Below are 22,123 nucleotides of genomic sequence, written 5' to 3' on the forward strand. Positions count from 1 at the left end.
TAATATGGTGACGACTTTCCGTAGGCGGAATTGACCCGCAAACTTGCAGACATTAAGCCTGGCGTTGATATGTCCGAAAATATCAACAGGTTAACGGGCAAATACAAAGCCCACAACTTTGTTCTAAAGGAAAATAAAGTACGAGTCTGTAGTGATGCTGAGAAAGCAAAAAACACTTATGGAATTCTTTGAGCAGCAGCGTTATCAATTTGCTTGACGCATTAACGCAACCTGGATGAAGCAGCGTTCCAGAGCTGGTGTTCTTTGTGATCGACATATCAACGAACGTCTCAAATCTAGAATTTACTGCAATGTCGTCCGTCTGCCGCTCTGTATAGTTCTGAGTGTTGGCAGGTTACAAAAGGCAATCAACGGCGTTTTGCTGTAATGTAGAGGAAGATGTTGCATTGGACTTGTGACGTGACACGTTTTGATTACATCTGAAATGAATATATCCGCGATCGATATGGGGTTGCACCGATCGTGGAGAAACTCCGAGGAAGGGATCTTCGATGGTATGGTCACGTAACTCACGCAAACGAGAATTCACTTACCAATATTGATCTGAACATTGAATTCAATGGTAAGGGACCAAAAAGTCGCCGGGGACAACGGTGGCTTGATACGCTGGATGGGCATTTAAAAGCCTCGCGATTGCAGCCAGATCAGGCATTTGATAAAATGTCCTTGTGAAAGGACAAAGGCTGAAGAAAAAGAAGAAGATGTGAGAAGCGATGAGTGCATGACAGCTCCGTGTCACATAGCTAAAAACGTCATTGCCCTCTATTTTTTAGAAAACGACTTAAATAAACCATTTTATGGAAAGCCCTGTATTGATAATAGTCAACCTCATACGCCTCACACTCTGAGTTTAATATTACTAGCAAATGCGAAGAATTTAACCTATAACAGATACATAAAAGGGCTGAGGAGAAGTAGATTCTTCATAAATGGAATCTTAATATATTATATGTCAATTATTCTCGTCAATTATGATATCAGCATATTATTTATTAGCCATTCAGGCTTAGGATGCGGCAAGTTCGCACGAAATTGATAAGTTTGAACTGCTATAACTTTGATACTAATAGTCGGATTTCCATGAAACTTGGCGTGCGTATTCATGAGACTATCTTCTCGGAGCTTAAGGAGAGTTTTCCAGTTAATTTCTAAAAGCTGGTAACATACTATTAGTAAGTTTATTTAAGCAGATATCGGAGGCTTAAATTTCACATAAGTGTTTTGCATAAAACCTTAAAAAGGGCTAGGTAGAAGTAGATTCTTCATAACTGTGACTCTAATATTTCACGCGAACGTCAATTATTCTCGTTAATAATGACGTCAGCATCTTATTTGCATGGCTTTAGAAGCAGGAAATTCGCGCGAAATTGGTAAGTTTGAACTGCTATAACTTATGGCGTTAATGGCTAGATTTGCATGAAATTTTGCGTGCGTATGCGAAATATGGTCCTCTAGTAGTTCTAGGATGAATTTAAGGGTTTTTTTTTGGTAATATATTACTAGTAAGTTTATTTGAGCAGATATCGGAATAGCGCATCTTTTGAGGCCTAGATTTTACCCAAGCACACCACCCTAATTTTTGTGGATTTTTCGGGCCCTGTCTCATTTAAAGTGCGTAGATTTTGACCCCTTATCCGTGCACGTTGCAATTCACGCCAAAACTAATGTCAGTTTCGGAAAGTACTAATCGATACCTGTGCACACGAGCATGTATATGTCACTCGCTGTATGCGTGGGATTCCCATCTGTCCACCAAATTTCGTTCGGATCCGTTTAGCAGTTTTGGAGAAAAGTGCGTGTGACAGACAGACAGACGGACAACGAATCGATTTTGATAATGTTTTGTTTTACACAAAACCTTAAAAACGTTTACATTTTGTATGCGTTTTGAAGTGGTTCTTAATAGGTGCTATATGCATAATGTTAGTTTTGGTACTTCATAAGCAACAAGCGACAATTAACGAAGAATTCTACTCTTCTTTACCCCATGCACACGAGCATGTATCACATTTTGGACTTATAACGAACTTTCATAGAACCTATTAATGTGATAAGTTGAGGTATGCCTGCACTAAATATGAGCTTTTATCTGGTAAACCCATTGGAATTTTATGAGATGACGTTCTGAAGCAATAACATTTACGTATAAAAATTCATAACTAAACGCAACCCACATTGGGCGCCGAATTTGTAAAGTTTAATTTCTAAAGAACAATCTTTAAAATTTTCCAGTTGCCCACATTTTATGCAGGGAAATGTAAATTTAGATCCAACCGATTTACTGAGAGGCAATATTTCATTTGTAATTGAACAATATCCAACGGAAAATCAAATATTCCCTCCACAAGTTCAATCGAAATCTATGCGTCTATTGTACAATAGAAGTAAACATTGCTGTCACCATGTTAAAGCAACGAATACGTTACGCTTTACTATAGTTTGTTCATTACTTTAACACGGACGATGGGTATTACTAAAAAATATAAGATAAAATATGATAAAATTGAAACTGATTAATTTGAAATATTAGAATTATGGCTCCAATCGGTATATATGCGAATGGATACATCGCGCAACAATTGTTATTTTGAATCCATATTTGTGCTACCTTTTTATATTCTAATTTTTGTTTGTACTCTTCTGTTTATTTGCTAGTTGTAAGTGTATATATTTCATGCAATTTCGGCTTTAAATCTACAAATTTTATTCTGCTTCGAGGGGTCCATCCAACCCCAAGGAAGCACCCGAATGAAAGCAAATTATCAATATGTAGATAAAAATATCGATAAAAACCAATTAGCAGAATAACTACATACGCTTATGATCACTTATAGCATTTAAATTATTTTTCTATCTAAATCCAATTGTTAAGATAATTTCAACTAAAATTTCAATTAGAAACCATTCAATATCCTATATCAAAGGAAATTTCAATCATATTAGTAATATACAGGGGACTTTCCCAATTAATTTATAAGTTGAATAGTAATGCATACATAATTACATCAATTTGCATTTAGTGCTTCCTCAATTTATACAGAAGATTAATTCCTATCAGAATGCTTGCCGTTATGTACCATATATGCAACATGTTAATGTCATACATGCACTTTATATTCAACACGCCTGAACTATATTCATCGTCTTGCCAACTAGTTCTCAATTATTCGATTCATGATTCTATGAATATTTTATCATCTCAGTTAATTTATTGTAAATTTAGCCTAAAGCTAAGCCCTAGCTTACGCTAGTAAATATACAAACATTGACATGCATCATGCATTGAGGCTACGATACATAATTTATGATATTATTTATGTTTCTCGCATGCCTACATATGTATTTACAGAGTTTGTTAATTTTATATTGTTTTGTTTTTATTCATTTTATATATTTATCTTAGATAAAGTAAAAGCTATCTCAACCAAACGACGGGGTCCTTCCTGTGCTGTATTTTGGACTCTTCTTTAAAAGTATGTAAAAAATATAATAAATCCTTGAAATTATCTTATCTTTTGCCTATTTTAATTGTGGCATGAAACTTATTTTTACTAATAACAAATTTTAGTATTTAGATATTTATTTGTAAATAATGTTATAATATATTGAATATAAAAGATCAAATGGAAATATTAAATTTAATTTGCAAAATTTATTTGATTTTTTGATATTGCAGGAGACTTAAAGAAGCGACACTTCATGCAATTATTAGCAAACTGTAGACAACTTAGCCAGTTAAACCACTTTAATTAAATTACTTTTATAAAAATCTTCAATATTTCATTATTTCTTGATCCTCCCTAAGGACAAATATTTTACCCTAATATAAACTAGCTTAATTTTATTACTATGTGATGATCGATTTATAATGCATTTGGTCAAATCACTATGAAGTACGATGCTACAAGTGCCATCACTTGAAGGTAGACATCCTTAAATCCAAGCCGTCGAGATGAAGATGCATCATACAAGCTGTCATCATTTTCTGCGAGCATTACATCTAGAATGATAAAAAAATGTTAAAAACATCTTGATACGTTTTAATAGATGGTCAATTAAATCAACAATTAAATTTTGAAATTTGAATTTTGAATTTTGAAAATGGGTTCTGAATCTACGCAATGTCCACCTCCTTGAAGTCCTTTTTAGCAACTTCGATTATTAGCGTATGTTCATTGTTCTCTTCCAGAACTGACAGCATATAGTTAAATCTTACAGGTTGGCAGATAAAAATGGCAACTCCCAGGAGCTAAATTAACGCTGTGGTGCACATTTTTGGCGCATAAACTTCTGGAGGACGACGCGATGAACAGAATCTAGCCCGTCCAGATTTTCAGAGCCAGCATGTAGCACTTATGAAGGATATCAGTGTCTCCGCTCTATAACTGAAGATCTCCACAAAGAATTTTTTACTTAATGTCACTAGCCTGCCCTAGTTAGAGCTGGACCATCCCAAAAGAAGTGCCTGAGGGTTTCTCGCTCTCCTCTTCCCAGCTTCAACAATGCGACTTGCAGGATATATCAAGTCTGGCGTCATGGTCCTTATAGTCCAGAACTCGGGGCAAAACGCCATAATCCTACACGCTTTTGCCCGGGTTTGGTGCAAGAGCTCTAGTGATCAGGTTTCGTAGTGCCTTATGAAATCAGCGGCAGTCACGTAATGCGAGTACATTTCACCCTTTACATATGCACCTGCCTATGTAAAGAGCAAAACCCCGCCTAGCCAATCCGTCTGCCTGCTTATTCCCATATACATATGTTCATATGGCCGAAAATCCAATGGAAGCTGACTTTGGGCGTGTAGCTTAGACTACCTAGGATGACACCACTGAGTACAAGGCTATTACCCTTGCTTGACTGTCGATCGGAATGACCATCTTACGCTTGGAACTCCGATCATATTGCTATCATTGCGAGGGCTCGAGTGTCGCTAGTACATTTGCCTTGACTTCACTGGCATATTCTGGAGATTATACAGCTCAGCTTAGTCACCTTCCTTCTGGGCGGCGCACGCGACCGCGCTTTTCTCCTCTCCTCTGCCTTTCGCAATTTACCTTGAATAGATGCGATCATGCAATTGGCCGCATCCCAATTCTCTCGTTTTGCTAGCATTTTCGCCACCAGATTTTCTAGTACCAGCACCTCTCCTAGAGTTTCCTTTCTTCCACAAATCTCGGACAGTGAAAGAATATATGCTCTGGGTTCTCTGGGACTCCATCGCAATTTGAACAGTCGGGTGAGGTCTCCAATTTAAACCTGTGCAGGTATTGGCGATATCCTCCATGCCCCGTGAGAAACTAGGTGAAAATTATAATTAATCTCACCGTGTCGTCTCTCCAACCACTCCTTGATGGGAAGAATGAGCTTGTGAGTCTACCAACCCTTTCCCGAGAGTTCCCACCGCTCTTGCCGTCTATTTATGGATCTCTCCCTCTCAGCGTTCTTCGTCTGCAATAAGGGAGAGATTGGCTTCACATGGTATATACTCGCCATCTCATCTGCCAAGATGTCAATCGGCATCATTCCTGAGATGACGAATGCTGCATCATCTGAGATAGTCCTGAAGGCAGAGCATACCGTCAGGGCTGTCCTTCTGTAGACTGCACTCAGTTTGTTAGTGTTAACTGACATCCGCAACGCCTCCCTCAAAACTGGGGTCGCATAGAGCATGATTGAGGTCATCACCCTGGCTATAAGCAACCTAGAGGTATGCCGTGGCCCTCCCATGTTCGGCATCATCCTGGCCAGGGCCATACTAGCAGTGGACGATCTATCGCAAACATACTCCACGTATTGCTTATAATTGAGCTTCCTGTCTATCACCACTCCCTTGTGTTTGATGGTCGGCTTGGAAGTGATGATATGATTCCCGATTCTTATACAGGCGTAGTTTCTCTTTCGACGCTTCGTGATGAGGACCGCTTCTGTTTTTTCCTCCGTCTGTCTGTCTGTCTGCTGGTCTGTCTGTCCGTCACACGAATTTTTCTCGGAGACGGTTGTAGCGATTGGCACTAAATTTGGTAGAAAGGAGGGTACTGTGAACGAACACGCATATAGTCAGTTACATCCTTTCACGTGGAATTTAAGGGGGGTCCCCATATATGCAAAAGGGGGATGTAAATTTTTTTTCATCAAATAAAGTCATGTGGGGTATCAAATTATAGGTCACGGTCAGTACTTTTCGAAGCCGGCCTTAGTTTTGACATTTATTGGAAAGGTTTGGAGTACGGCAGGTTAAAAGTGATAATTTTTTTAACGAACCCATTTTCAGAAACTACCCAACCGAAAAACTAGAAAAAGATCATACCGATACCTGTTCAAATAGAGTTAATAATAGTACATTAGTATAATGTTTAGTAATTAACAGGAAAACCCCCCTTAAGTTCACCCTAGAATCAGAAAATTTTGCAGCAGGCAAATTTAGTGAAAATCGCACTATTATTAACAAAGTTATACTAGGTCAAAGCTGTAGCTTCTCTGCAAATTCTAGACTATGGATATCAATATCACTTGAAAGTGGAAATTTCCACATAATATATGCATATTTTACGTGCTACATGCTAATAGGACAAATGCACACTCAAATCTCTTTATAAAAGAAATACACGAAACCTTTCATACCTGAAGTGTCTAGCTTCCGGTTTCCCGACTTGTTAGCAACTCCGTTTCTTACTGTATCTTCGTTGTTTTCTTTCAGAACTGACGTAATTAAATCTTACAGGTAAGTGAATAGAAATGGACATTCAAAGGGACCCAGTTAACGCTGTGGTGTGCAGATTTGCCGCCAGAAACTCCTCAGAAAATAACTTCTGTGGAAGAGAGAAAAGGAGCAGAATCTAGGTGTCTTAGTTTTTCAGAGCCATCCCGCAACATTTATGAAGGATACCGTTTCCCCCGCTCTACCACCAGAGATCTCTTTGAGGTCCTTAAAAAAATGTTTACCAAATGTCTGTAGCCCGGCTCCAGCTAGAGTCAGGCCATTGCAAAAGGAGTGCTTGGGAGCCTCTCTTTCCTTTTCCGAACTTCAACAATGGGACTCGGAACCCCAGTACCGGGGGCTTCAGGAAGGTCAACTCCAATCCTGAGCTGATGGACTTTGGAGAAAGCGTCAGCCGAATCAGACGCTCTCAAAAAGGAGATTTGATGTTGAAGCTGATGAAGTCTCTGGGCAAAACGGTGGAAAATTTCCTCGGCAAGGTGGAGAAGTCCTTAGGGGAAGAAGCACAAGAACGGGCCAGAAAGCAGGAGATTGTTATACAATGTAACAACATTGATGAAATCACGACCAAGGAGGATATCCGCGTCGCCTTAAAAAAGCAGTTCGGACCACTTGGCTTCCAAGATTCTGCAATAAGGGGACTGAGGAAGGCATACGGAGGCATGCACATAAGCATACACACATACACCTTAGTTTTGACATTGGTTGCAAAGGTAGAGTGGGTAGGCATTGCGGGGTAATGAAGTGATAATTTCGCGGACCCATTCTCGGAAACCATCAAGCCAAAAAATCTGAAAATTCATAGAGCCCAGACCCACGCTTCAAAATAAATCGAAGGTGGTGAAAATTTAAAAAATTCGCCACTGCGCCAAGGTTCTAGTCCACCAGCACGAATAGATCACGAGTCTATCGTGCTTTTCGAGACTTTTCGAGTTCAATCCAGTTTCTGGTGGTTTTTACGTTTAGCATGCTCTAATTTGCTTGGGACCACTTTATTGCCTCCACCACTTCGATTAATTCTGTGTGGCAGTCAAGATTTTGAATTTCAGGCGACTAGACTAGAAATGAGAGCTTTCTCGCCTAGTAGCACCTTGACCACTTCGCGGAACGTACTCTTGCTATTGTCTTTGGGCTAAGTTCAATGACACCCTTCTGTATTGAAGATACTTATGCTCCATTGTTTTTGGGTTCCATCTTGTAGCTGACTTCAGGGAGGATTTCTGCAAATGGCTTGTCTTTCGTCAGCCGAGGGTCTAGTCCTTCTTAATTTCTTCGCCTTTTCCGTAATTGGTTTCCTATTCGTAGCTTCTTCTCTCTGGGCAGACGGGTCTACGACGACGTAGCGTGTTATTTCCTTTTGTCCTTCTTTGGCTATTTTTTTCTGGGCCTAGAAAACTACTTGGATAAAGCCTCCTTCAGACGCGTCCTCCTCTTTCCCCCTAGTTCGGTTTACAGTGGCCTATTTTCGTCCCGTTTCGTGCTTAAAGTTCTCAGCAGGAAATTTGACTGTTTCCGCCTTTCACACGTCTTCCGCTGTCCATATTCGCCTGTAGATGGAGATGAGGTCCAGTAGTTAAGTTACCCCGTTTTTGAGGTTTAATGTCAAGCAAAACCTAATTAAAATTGGTTCACTGTCTGCCTGTCCATCTGTCCGTCTGCCTGTGTATCTATGTTTTTATCACAGATTTTCTCAGAAACGGTTACTCCTATTGATAAGAAATTTGGTTAAAAGGTGGGACTTTGTTAACCCCTCGCACGCAACAATTAACATAGTTGAGTCTAAGGGGGCGTTCGGATACCTTCCACAGGGAGGGGGTGGAACATTTTTTTCATCGAATGTAGTCATGTGGGATTTTAAATTAAAGGTCTCGACTTTTATTTTTCAAAGCCATTAACATTGGTTGCAAATGGAAGGATTCCGGGAGTCCGAATAGGTTCAGTTTCTGCAAGGACCCGTTCGCAGAAACAGAAAAATATTTGAAAAGAAGTATTGTGTCGATGATTATGTCATCTAGGCTTCAAAATATTCTCCATACCTATACCCGTATAAATAAAATTAATAATTGTACATAATAATATTAATCACATGTATAATTTTTAGAAATTGGCTGGATACCGGGTATCCGAGGATCATCACTCGATTCATGTCCGAATCCACCTACACAGGTGTGGCGAATTTAAACGGGCGTTTTCCTGGAACTGAGACACTGCAGCCGCACCACTTTCTAAAGTGTTCTCTTTATTTGGATGCCTCGGTGTCAGCTCTCGTTGCCTTTTTCGTAGAACGTTGCGGTGGGTGTCATACTTTTTGATGTACTTAAAAGCAATCGGCTCGTCCTCCTTCTCTGATATTTGGTCGATTTTTTGAGCTTCTTTTTTATCTGAATTCCCATGGGGACCAACGCATCGTGTCCAAGGGAGCAGGGGCACAATAGTCAGGTCTCGGGGGCAAAGTCTCTACCCGAGTTCCCAGTGGCCTCACCTACGCTTTGCTGATCGCGGAACTTACGGACGCGGTCGCTCGGGGCAACGCGGTCTATTAATACCGATTCAATGCAGACTACTCGGCAAGGGTCCCGAAGGGGCTGGCTTCTGATATACGTTACAACTGGAACCACAGACGTTCTCAGGAAGCTGTCGACAGTCTGAGGACTCCCAATCTGTCCCGACGTGTACCAGTCAATTGCGGTTGGCTCTCACCTAGAGGTAATGCTAGCTAGGGGGTCGGGGTCGGCCACCTCGGTGACGTCACTCGCCGTATCGCTGACGACGTTTAGGCATCAACAATTAGGTGATGGCGGCTCCTTGAAAGCTTTGTCTTTATTGCATATTAGTGGCCAAATTCGAGACGCATCACATTGCTATCGAAGTATTGAGTAGCATTTACTGTCGCTTATTATATTTTACCAATGTCCATGGAAAACTTTCTACTCCGCAACCCGAGAGCTGCGATTTTATGGTTAAATCACCGGCACTGTGTTGAATATCCTTTTGTAACAAACCAAACATCATTGAAGAGTAAAATGATTTCAAATCCATAAAGAATAGGTGATACGAGTATGTATGAGTCAGACCAGCGATTGAAAAACAGGTTCATCCCCCATAAAACATGCAAGCAGAACTGCATCAAAACCAAAGGGAACCATAACGCATTCCATGGCTACCATAGTGAAAGGTTTGAAAAGAGCAGCCACTTTCATCATCCGCAATAATTCATGATTTGATCGCAACATTTACAGCTTAATTACAAAATCGCATGGAAACATACGCCCATGTAACGTAGACTCAATGCAAATATTAACTCAGACCTCATCAATTTGTGCATTGAGCACTTTTTTTTTCCTTTCATTTCTTTCACTCGCTTCATCTGGTTTCCATTACATCATTTTTTTCTATGTGAAAGTCGACGAAATGTTCACCCTCAGTGGTATTATATTACCGGGAAAATATATTTTTATATGCAAGATGAAAAACTGAGAGAAATTCAGGAGATATGAAGGGTCTGGAAGTCATATTTGTCCAGTTGAATGAATTAATTAGAGACGTAACTAAATGTGGAGGAGAATGCGGGTAATTAAAATTGAATGAATAAATGTAGAAGGTCTAACTCTTTCAGTTTTTATTTATGAATTTTCATGAATGGCAGGGAAGTTTAGCATTGGTGATAGCCTTCTAGCTCTGATTTTATGCCACACACCTTCAAGAAAATTTCGACCCCCGGCAGTTTAAGCTGACGTTCTGAGATAGTTTTTGGTATAACAATTAACGAGTTAATCCTTTCGATATCGATTTCAAGTCACCTAGTCCTGTCTAACCTTTATACTACGAAAATACAACCATTCAGACGCCCAAGGGATAAGTATGCAAATCGATAAAAAATCATTTTCCGACCCTCACAAAACCCTAATTGCTATTTCCTGATTATTGTTTACAAATCATTAAATAGTTACGATAAAAGCTAAGAAACCGTCAAACAGATTTTTGCTTTCGAAGTAAGAAAAGAGGAAACCTTGGCTTGTCGATAAAATGTACGGAAAACGCTAGTCACCCTCATGAATTCCTTGAGGAAAACTCATCCTTGCATTTGAGTGAGGCAATAACGATATTGGCTTGTAATCAAAATTTTTATGCTACATCAACGATGTGTAAGTTGGGGTGTTATGATGTTGCTGACTAGGATGGGTGGGGATCCTTTCGGAAAGGTAAGTAAGAATTGTGGGATGAAAATCGCAGAGAAGGGAAATTATCTAATTCATTACCTTTTCGCTTTCCGGGATTTTCTGAGTCATCACCAGCCTCAAGGCTTTTTGATTGGTACATTTCAGAGCCTTTTCGATGCTTTTTACCTACAAAAGAAATGAAAAGGAGATGAATTAATGTATCATAGCATTCATGCTCGGCCTGATGGAGAGCCCCCAGCCCCCAGAGGAACTAAAACTAGAAGAGAGCGAAATACGTAGACATAATTGATTAAATTGCTATGAACAACTTAAAGCTGCAAATATCTATTACTGTGTGTGCATAATCTGACTAAGTAATCTGGATGGATTTTGGTATCTCTATTTACATAAGCACACACAAAAAAATCCTCCCTTATCTCCACACTTTTTATGAATCCTCGGAAGTGAGTGCAAGAGGTCGTTACTAATAAAAAGATGGATTAATGAAATTAAATTCATTTCCCTTTTTCATAAAAGTCTGCCAGTTTTTTCTCTCCCGGAGTTCCGGACTGGATTTGCATGGAAGACTCCAAACCTTGAAAAGCATATTCCCGAAATATCAAAGTTTTTGAAATCGAGCCAGATGAGTAACTGAAATTGTGAATCTTCGCTTGATTCTTCTCGCTTCCATTTTTGACGAGCTCCTGGAAAATAAAAGATAATATTACTTCGAAGGATTACCTTTATAGCGTCCGCCACCGCCACCTCCTTCATATAAATCTAATGAATTCATAGCATTCGGTGGTATTCCTGAAAAATAGAGAGAAAGTAAAGTGGATTAAAACCCGTCTCGTTTCTAGTGGTCTTGAATGAAGTAGAGGCCGTGCCAGGAAAGGACAAACGAGAGGATGCTCTGGTCTTTCCTAATTTCATATTTCAATAATGCAATATGAATAATTCACTATGAGAATCTGACATGTGACGAATGATAGGTGAAGGGAGTTGGGTCGAGAGATAATCGGAAAGCGAAAATTTCGAATGAGTGGAAGACCAGGAGAAGTGATATAATCTAAATTATGAGGTTATTGTGAGGATGACCCGGTAACGAGCTGTTCAAACCGGAAAATATATTTAGTTAATTAACATGGAGAGGGATGAATAAGATAAATTAAATTGGACGCAGGATATTATGACCATTGAACATTCCAGGACTAATTAGCTTATAATCAGACACTATGGAATCGAACGGTAATTTGCAGGTACAGGCTGGAAGCATTGTTCCCGAAATGCTGCTGGAATTCAATATCACGATATAGGAAAGAAAGAACTCAATAACTTTCCATATTCAAGCCTTTTTAACTAAGGATTGAGCATTATTTGCGATCAGGTCCTGCCTTCCTTATTATTAAGCGAAGGAAAGTGTTTAATTTGAAATCCTGTTTAAATTTGATTAAATTTTTCCAAGTTTACTTATTCCTCTCTATTTATTTATATTTATAAAATTTTTACTTCATTAATTACAGCAGAGAAAAGTTTAATATCATTGCAAAACCCCTTTGAGATTTTGGCGCCCAATGTGGGTGCCAAGCCATACAAATTTGTTCGATTTTGAATTACTCTTTTTTTTCGGCCTTTGCCTCGTTCACAAGCGGGATCGGCTCGTTGTGATTAGTTTCGTCGTTTGGTTCTACCAAATGCCTGATTTGGGTAGAGTCACGAGGCTTTTAAATCCCCATCCAGGGTATCAAGCCACCGTTGTTTTGGCAGGCTTTTTGGTCGCTTACTATCGACTTTGATGTGATCAAAACATGTCACGCGACTAGTCCAACGCAACATCCTCGTCTCCATTACCGTAAGATGCCATTCATTGTCTTTTATAGTCGGTCAACACTCAGAACCATAGAGTGCGACAGTACCGACGACATTGCAGTAAATTTTAGATTTGAGACGTTCGTTGATACGTCGATCACAAAGAACACTAGTTGTGGAACGCCGCTTCATCCAGGTAGCGTTAATGCGTGAAGCAATTTCATAACGCAGTTCTCCATTGGCTGATAGCGTTGACCCGAGATACTCAAATTGCTCAGTTCTGGGAAGGTCATTGCCGCTGACAGTGATCGTGTCTGTTTCAAGGGGATCAGTCGTCAAAAACTCAATTTTATTCAGATTCATGCTGAGGCGATCATTTCCTTTCTGGGCAAATCGCTTAAGATCATTTTTGCTATTAGACGCTAAAGAATCATCTTCATAGAACAGTGTTTAGGCGGCTGGACATTGAATGTCCCGTGTGACGATGTCCATAACAAGAACAAAGAGGAGTGGTGAGAGGATGCTTCCTTGATGAACACCAATAGCGACACGAAGCGGTTATGATACACCCGCCACACTTCCAACTTTACTTTTCGGATCGTGGCAAAGCAAACTGAACTCAGCAGGCGAGTTCTTCTGGCACTAAGTGTTGTCGTAAAGCATTCCAGATGAGTTCGTGTGGCACACGGTCAAACGCTTTCTCTAGATTCAGAAATGCAATGTTAAGAGGGCGATGCTTCTCACGGTGTTTCTCCATGAATAACCGCACTGCATTTAAAAATCTTCGTAGTATGAGAAAGTTGCTGGATCAGGATTACCTTTTGTGGTGAAACTAGTTAAAATATAGAATGATTAAACGACCATCCGGAGTCGCCGAAGACAACTTAGCGGGAAGGGCTTAGCCGAAAAACCTGAAAAGTTGGCAAAATTTGCTGTGAAGGTCCGCTCGCAAATACTGAAACTCCATCGGAGCGCTCAGTCGTCGCGTGCTTGCATGCCTCTGTGCTAGCCAGGCTGGGGAATGGGGAGGGAAGACTTTTGAACGCTACGATGCCTTACGTTTCATTATTGAAAATTCACATGCCTATACCAGTGCGTGGGTCCGCACTGTATTTAAAAATAACTCAACGAACAAGGGAATTCAAGATAACCTAACGAGATAAACCAGAACGCGAGTTAAACCTAGAAAAGTAAAAAAAAAAATCCACGACGGATCACAGTTTTGATCCTCGCTGACCCTGCCTCAGAAGTCGGGAAACCGGACGCTTCAGGTATAAAAGATTTTGTGGAGGGAGGGGAGGAAGGGAGTTGTTAGTTCAGGGAACCCCTTACCATCCGATCCCTCCGCCGGTCGAGTTCAACTTTCTTCGCACTAAGGAAAGTCCGTACATAATGCGCAACACGATTCCAGCTGCCAGCGCTCTTCAGCATCTCTCTGACAATGTTGTCTGGAGAGAGCTACCCTACATCTGCATAAAGCTGCTGACGAAAGCCGTCTCATCTCTCGCAAAAGAAAAAGGTGTGTTCAGCGTCATGCGCCACTCCATTGCAGAACACACAATCAGGAGATTGCGCCTTTCCAATCCTGTGCAGGTAAGACTGAAAACCTCCATGCCCACTTATAATTTGGGTAAGGAAATAATTAACGTCACCGCGCGTTCGGTTCAGCCACGTGTCTAAATTGTTGATTGCCCCTTGGCTCATTTGGCCAAGACAGGTAAGGGTACGGTGAGGTTCTTCACGGGCAATCACTTTTCTTAAGTTCTCGCCCGCCGGCGATAGATAGCCTTGCGCTCCTTGCCAAGGACCGCAACGGGATCACTCCCACGATCACCATCACGGTCGGTTCAGTGGCAGTGCAATAAGCAGACGCCACTCGCAAAACTCCCCACCTCTGCATTTGAGTAAGGAGCAAACGATGCAACTCCTTGCCAAGGACATCAGCCCATACCTCCGTGCCATAGAGCAGAACTGACTGCGTTGCTCACATAAGCGGACGTCTCCTAGTAGATATAGAGCCCCTAACGTTCGCCATTAGACGACTCGAGGCAGCGAATCCAGCTACAGCCCTGTCCGCTGCTGCTTTGATTCGCTGGAAGAAGCTCATATTCAAGTCAAGCATTAAACCAAGGTATCTATCTGCTGATTTCGACTTGATAGTCAACTCGCCAATCGATATAGGACGCAGGGTAAAGATTCCCTTTCTGGTTAAGATGACTACTTCGGTTTTTTTTCCAGCGCAAGGCTGAAACCATTTACCCGTCGCATCAATATGCCAACTCTACTTTGCGCCTGTTCGACAGTACATCCGGCAACAAGTGCTGCAACGTCACCTGCTTAATTAACCAGGCGCAACTCTTCGGGCATATCGAGTTTCAACGGACTATTGTAGGAAGCATTCCAGAGGTCTGGCACTAGGATCCCTGTGCTACTCCCGACGTGATTTCCATCCTCCTCTGACCTTCTCATAGCGACCTTTGCATAGGGAGCGGTCTTCCCGATAATCCCTCAATATTCACAAGTGATAACTTGATACGTGAAATGGGTTTTCTAACGTGCCAAGCATATCTGTCCATCTCACGGAATTGAAGGCATTTCTGACATCAAGCGTTATGAGGAGCACTATCTGTCGAGACCGGCGGCTATGTGCCTCGACTCGATGAACCGCATCTATGACCTCCATAATACCACTGTGGATTTCCCTGTTCTGAACCCGACCTGCCTTGGAGATGAGTCCCTGGCAGCGTGGATCGCTTCAGCGAGTCTATTTCAGGTGAGCTTCTGAAGCACTTCCCCGGCCATGTCACGCATACACAGCGGTCAGTATGCAGACGGCAGTACTGGGTCTCCTTTACTATTGCTAATCAGTGCGAGTCTGGCCACTTTTCAGCGACAAGGAAAAACGTCTTTCTTGAAGCGTTCAACGCCTGCCTCAAGCAGCAAGTCTGGTCGTTGGCGGAACACTAGTTTGTAAACTTCCTCCGGGATGCCATCAGCACATGGCGCCTTCTTGCTTTTCATAGTGAGAACCGCTTCTTCGAGCTTTCTCATTGTAAAAAGGGGGCAATCCTCGATGCTTTTCGCACTATCGACATCAACCCATACAGGATATCTGGAGAACAATGCCCGTACAACGCGACCCATCTGGTCGGTACTAGTATGCAGGGCCTCCGCAGTGTCCCGATTTTCTGGGTGATAAGCTTATAACCAAGTCCCCACGGGCCTTCATTCACCTCGTTCACAAGGTTCTGCCAGCCGCGAGCTTCGCTTTTATTTATAACGCTGCGGAGTCTCCTTTTTGTTGATCTTTACTGTGCCTTTACGGCGCACGACTCCACGTTGACGTGCAAACTTTATGCCAAACAGAAGAGTTTATGACACTCCCTCCTTATGTCGGCATTTTCTGCCAGTGGTGCCAGAGATTCCGATGCAAAAGCGAAGTCACGAATGCTTTCTACTCAGCCTGATCGCTGAAACGTTGGTATGGATCCAGTGTTTAAAACTATGAGCCCGGTTCTCGCCGCCATTTCTAGAATCCGTATGCCTCTGGCGTTTGACTGAGGCACACCTCATTCAAGAGCCGTGGCATTAAAATCACCGCCTATCGGGATTCGTCCCGCTGCGTTCGAAACGGCGTCCTTCAGAGCATCAATCCGGCGCCGAAAGTGCGGCATCGTCCCGTTCAGCATCAGGTAAATGTTAAAAAACGTTAACACTAAACACCGAATCCTTTCATCAAGAACACTCCCAGATGCACCGGTGCCCGATAAGTCGAGATGCCATAAAGATGGGTCCTTCTTTCGGTGTTGCCCGCTTATTAGATTATTAGATCAGCATTTACTTCCGCGGCGAGCTGTGATAGCTACTGTTGAGCGGTTACACTTTGGTGCATGTTAATTTGCAAATTGGAAATTATGCTAATCGCACACTAGCACTTTCCAATTCCGCCCTGAAGATTGGACACCGGGCCGAGCCCGCAGAGTGAACGACACTCTTATCAGACGAGTAACAATCCGTGCAGAGAGCGTAACTCTAGCCTTCATCGCGGGTCTTCGCTTGATGACCTACTTGGCCGCATACTGTTCGATCCCTTGCAAGCTGCTGACGTGTGTTCATAGTCAGACACCTATAGCACTTGTTGGGGACTATCTTCATACGCACCCTGCATGCTACCTATCCAATTTTGATTTTACAACTGCTAAGGAGTTTCCTCGCATATTGCTCGGGGACTTTCACCACGGTGAGTTTTGGCTTCGAGCATTTACAGAGGTGATACCAATCCGGGAATTGGTTGCCTCTAGACATTCACGCTTTATCGCCTCCTCTACTTCGACCTTTTCTGTGAGACAGTCAAAAATCCGGATTTCTAAAGAGCGCATGAGCTCTAGGCGCAAAACAGGAGCCCTCTGACTTCGCAGAACGTACTCTTCTTAGTCGTTTTTAGGCCCAGTTCGACTGGGACTCCGCCACTCCTCATTTTCCGAATGGAAGGCAACTCTGCCCCGTTGTCTTCGGGTTTCATCCAGTAGCCAATTTTACTAAGGACTTCCACAAATGTCTTGTCTTCCTTCGGCTTAGTCCAGCCCTTCGTTTCCCCGTCTTTTCTGCTCCTAGCTTTTGGTTTTCAAAACTCTTTGCCTTTGGACAGACCTATCTCTGGCGGCGTAGTCAGTTGTCTTCTTTGTTCCTTCTTCGCCTTTTTTTTTTTTGGACCCTGGAAACTACTTCGATAAAGTCCCCTTCATTTGTGGTCCATTTGACGCAAGCAGCATTCTCAGCGGGGTTGTAGCTGTTTCTGCTCTCCAATCGTTTTCCGCTGCCCTCCACGTTCGCCTCTAGAAGAAGATAGTTCCGTCCGATAGTTCCTCTAGTTCCATCAGCCCGTTTTTGACGCCTTTGCTGACGTTCCTCTGGCGGAACGTTGCCGACCGCATACGCTCCACCACTACTGCGCATTTCCTGATGAGCCTTTCCTCTACGGCTCTAGCTGGGATCGTCGACTGCACTTGTACTCGATTTGTATCCGAATTCATCTGCTTAGGACTAGCGATTTTGACTGGGCTTTCTTTCGGAACAAGGGCACTACAAGGTATTGGAGTTGCCATCTCCGCACAGTCAATTGCGCCACTTGATAAGGCTTCCTCTTTGTTTGAGTGCCCCGCAGTTCGCCCGGGCAATTTTTTTAATAGTAAACTTATGTTTGTAGGGTACAATTTCACTTAAAAAGATCTGCAGAGAGAATACCAGGTCCAATTTCAACAACAAGCATTTTATTAGAACCAGCGCATCGTGTGCAAGGGACCGTTACGCAATAGTCAAGAGCGAGTGTACCCTCGGGGATACAGCCCCTACACAAAGTTCCCTGAGGTCTGACCTACGATTAGTTGATCCCTGAATTCACGGACGAATTAGCGCTCGCTCGGGGCAACGCGGTCAACTAACACCGGTTCAATGCGCACTACCCGACCAGAGTCACGAAGGCGCTAGCTCCTGATGCACGTCACAACTTCCACCTTGGCAGAGCTACGCTCACATCACCCCATCGACGTCGATAGAGAGCTGTCGACGGTTCCGGAGACTCCCAGTGTATCCCGACGTGTACGAGTCATTCGCGGTTCGCTCTTCACCGAGAAGCTTTCTCAATGCTATTACCTAGGACGCTGGTATACTGCCAGCTAGGGGGCAGAACTACTTACTCGGGTACCTCGGGGACGTCACACCCAGTATCGTAAGCGACCCGTTGAAGGTCGATGACGAACCCTGAAGGGGTCCATCCATTGGCGCTGATAGCCTTGGCTGCAAATGAAGACTTAACCGTTTCTGGTCGAGCCTTCTTTACAGCCATTTGGGCCGAAGGGTTGGTTGGCAAATGCCCCAGATGACTCTTTCCCTTCAACATCGGCACAACCCAGGGGTTGTATTTTGCCCGAAAGCGGTCTGCCTGGAGGCAATTTGCCCGGAATCGATTTGCCCGGAAGCGGTTTGCCGGAGGTTGTTTGCTGCCCGAAGACAGATGCTTACCCGTAGGTAAAACTTAAGCGTCAGCAGGTGGCGGCGATTGGAGCCCGGGGTCAGTAATGCTGACAGAAAGGGTCTGCTTCGGCTCGTCCGTTAAGGACTGGGACCTAATAGGGTCGGCTCCCACTTAAATAAGTGGCGAATCTGAGTCCAGATTCAGGTTCTCCATCGAAGAGCTTAGGGTTGGATCGTCATGATCAAAGTGCTGTTGAATTCTTTTGTTTTGTTTGCTCAAACAGTATGTTGCCGATCATAAAGCACCCCATTCAAAGCATTGGTCAGGACCCTGAACTTTCGCGAAGTATAGAAAAAATATCACTTCCGTCTAGATGATGGATGATGGACAACATGATCGATAAGTTCTGCATCCTTAACTTGGACCGGAATCGGTCAGTCAGGATCCTACTGGAATCCGACTCCCGAATCACATTCTAAAAACTAATCATGAATCGTTTTTTAACCGATGGTCACAGCCGGATCAAATCCTTTCCAAGACGATGCTGATGTTTGGATAGCGAACGTATTGATCAAAGGGTAGGAAACCTATTCATTTAGATTTGTATTCATACCATTAGTCAATTCAAGGCAAAGCCTACTTGTATTCATTGAGTACCGAGAGTGTGACAGATATTGAATGTCGAATCGCACAGGGATCAAATATCCTGCAGTGCAGGATGTGACTAAAATATAATAATTATAAAGCATGTCAATGGATATATAGTCGAAAATCAGACCAGTGCCCCATATTGTATTCATCCCTTTCAGGTAGTTCCAAGAAGAGAAGAGAGTTATTGATTAGATTGTTTAATCGGTTACTAGGGAGTGAATATGACAATGAACATTGCGTCTATATGGAAAGTTTCACCGGAGGTATCTGCAGGTTTGAATCTATTCAATCATCCAAACCGCATACATGTTGGAATTATATTCCATCACAAATTGATGCTTTCCACTCCTAATAATTACACATCCATCAACAATATCAAATATCACCAAACTTCAATGAAAATCCTTCCACCCTCGCACACCCTAGAAACTCTGCTTTGCCAAAACAATCACAATTTCCTTCCAACCATATCAGCTCAATCAGTTACAGTTACAGTCCTTAAATTGGTACCAAGAGCATAATTACTTCAGAGATAAAATTATTGTAGGCTCCTCTGATACCACTCACATACCACTCGTGACTCTTCACCAACCCTTCCCAATGTACTAATTATATACACGCATTTATAGCGGGTTCAGTTTAAAAGTGAAGGACGTGATTGTTGAAACAAAAAAGGTAAGCACCTCAGGAATCATTGAGTCGTGGAGCGGGAAACGATTACGAAACATCTCCAGAACGTGAGATCCCGTGAAACAGAAGTCATCCTTCGTGTTTCCTTTGGCTGTTAGACAGTGCACTGAAATGAACTGAAAAGGAGAAGGCTTGGCGGATAGAATGTCAATTAGATGATCAAAATAGTGGAGTGTAGGAGAGTCAGGAGGAGTTCGGTTTCCAAAAATAAGGACCTGGTTGTTTTTAAGGAGAAAGGGGCCGATTTTTGTGTCAAAAAATGAGCACTTAGTACAAGCGCAATCTTCGGATTTAGAAGAACAAATTTTATGATGGATCATTACTTGGTCAAAGGCTTGAATTTGAAGGAAATTTACATATAAACGGAGGAACAGAGGAAGCTCAGTAAGTCCTCCTTAATCTCCTATTCTACCCTACAATTAACCGACCACAGTCTAGAGCTAATACCCTGTTAGCATTTACTATTGTAAAACAGCGCTGGCATCCTGTCTTGCTCAGGATTCCACCCGGGGTAACATAGAGCCACTGACACCCACTGAATACAAAAAGCCAATATTATCATGTCAAGTTCAGCATTTTGGTATGCTCCCCGAGATTTCACGAACATAATCATCATCGAGCTCCAGCGACGATGCTCTAATTAGCATAGCACATGATTGTAAGACGAGAATCGTATTGTCCTGGATGTCTTCTGCCGCCCCGACGCTACATTATCCGACACCATCATATACTTTATCGTCCTTAAAGCATAGTGCCTTGCATTCCGGATGCCATCCCCTTTATCATGCCGGCAGAGGGGGTTTAATGTCGTTAAGGAAAGAACCAACTAAAAAGTCCTCGGGAAAAAGCTGTTAAATATTATAATAGTGAAATAGTGGAAGCACGCTAAAAAGATTGCAGGCAAGGATGCCGTAGAACGTATATGAGCACATATGTTCTGCTGGGTACTTACGGTAGAGTTTGATAGTTCCATCTGTGTCTCCCAGCGAGTTCTTGGCAACACATCGATATGACCCGAATTCAGTAACAGTAACGGGGCTAATGTGCAATTTCATTATCACTTTATAGTCGTTCTCCTCGGTCGTGTTGGTCGTGAAGCGTCCACCTGTAAGTAAGGAAATGGCAAAAGCGTGTTAGGAACGGAAACATTGCATAAAATTCGCTATCTTTTCCGGATTCAAACCATGCAAAATGCGCTACAAATAACTTTAAGCATTAAACTTTTATAAGTGGAAATGATGTATACCTATTAGTGTCCTGTCGTCCTGAATAAATTGGCAAGCTTGATCAGCATTCCAATCAGAATTTTCTCTGGTCCTTTTTTAGTATTTTTTCAATTTAAGCTCGGAAAAAAACAACATCGAATGAGTCCAATATAACCCAGAGTCGTCTACCATTGTCTTCTACACTTCCAGGACACGTAGGCATACCAACCCCATCCATCCCAATGATTATTGCCAATTTAAATTGAAATATTCATTTGCTTATTGAAGGCTTGAGCCCCGCAAAACTTGCTTTAAACCGGAAATAAAGGCATAGCAAAACCTCGCAGAACAAAAGGACATTTTCTATGCGAATGCAGACGTGCATGTACCTTCCATTGAGCTTTGAAGTGAATTCTTTAAGTTTCCAGGACTCGAATCGTAACGGATACAATACGGTAGTTACCATACTAATGCACAATTTATCATTCATGGAGCTGCAGTGGCTGAAGCCTAATATACTGGCAGCCAATCTATGAAGCCGGTAATGACCGGGATGGTATGATGAAGGGCTCTGGATACGGCATGCATGTGTGCACCCCCCAAAAACCGTATAGTAGACACACGTCCGGCCTGACTAAGCGGTTGGAATACTGGACGACGTACACTCAACAATCGACAATATTAATATTTTACAGATGAGTACTCAAAGATAATAGACGGTTCATCCCCTTGTTTTCTGCTTCGTTATCGGATTGAGCAGTGGAAAACAAGGGGTGGAGATGGGGTCAACATTTCTTTATGTGGGGGACAATTTGTTTGTTGTAGTCTAAGTGTATCAACTTGGAGCTGCAAACTAAACAGTCAAGAACACCTTTTCCTAGGCAGGTAAAACTAT

General features: G+C 42.4%; 1 protein-coding gene across 5 annotated transcripts in view; it reads right to left on the reverse strand.

Annotated features, from left to right (window-relative positions):
• Nucleotides 1–3,543: 3,543 nt before the first annotated feature.
• LOC119653080 (limbic system-associated membrane protein) overlaps nt 3,544–22,123 on the reverse strand; it is a 74,586-nt gene continuing 56,006 nt past the window's right edge. For all 5 annotated transcript variants that reach the window (XM_038057573.1, XM_038057572.1, XM_038057571.1 and 2 more), the window contains exons 8-11: nt 20,976–21,128; nt 11,641–11,709; nt 10,999–11,085; nt 3,544–4,021 (exon numbers count right to left, since the gene is read on the reverse strand). In XM_038057573.1, the coding sequence (XP_037913501.1) occupies nt 3,900–4,021; nt 10,999–11,085; nt 11,641–11,709; nt 20,976–21,128 (431 nt within the window). In that variant the 3' untranslated portion in view covers nt 3,544–3,899. The remainder of the gene's footprint in view (nt 4,022–10,998; nt 11,086–11,640; nt 11,710–20,975; nt 21,129–22,123) is intronic.

The sequence above is a fragment of the Hermetia illucens genome, chromosome 3 (genome assembly GCF_905115235.1).
Source record: "Hermetia illucens chromosome 3, iHerIll2.2.curated.20191125, whole genome shotgun sequence".
NCBI lineage: Eukaryota > Metazoa > Arthropoda > Insecta > Diptera > Stratiomyidae > Hermetia > Hermetia illucens.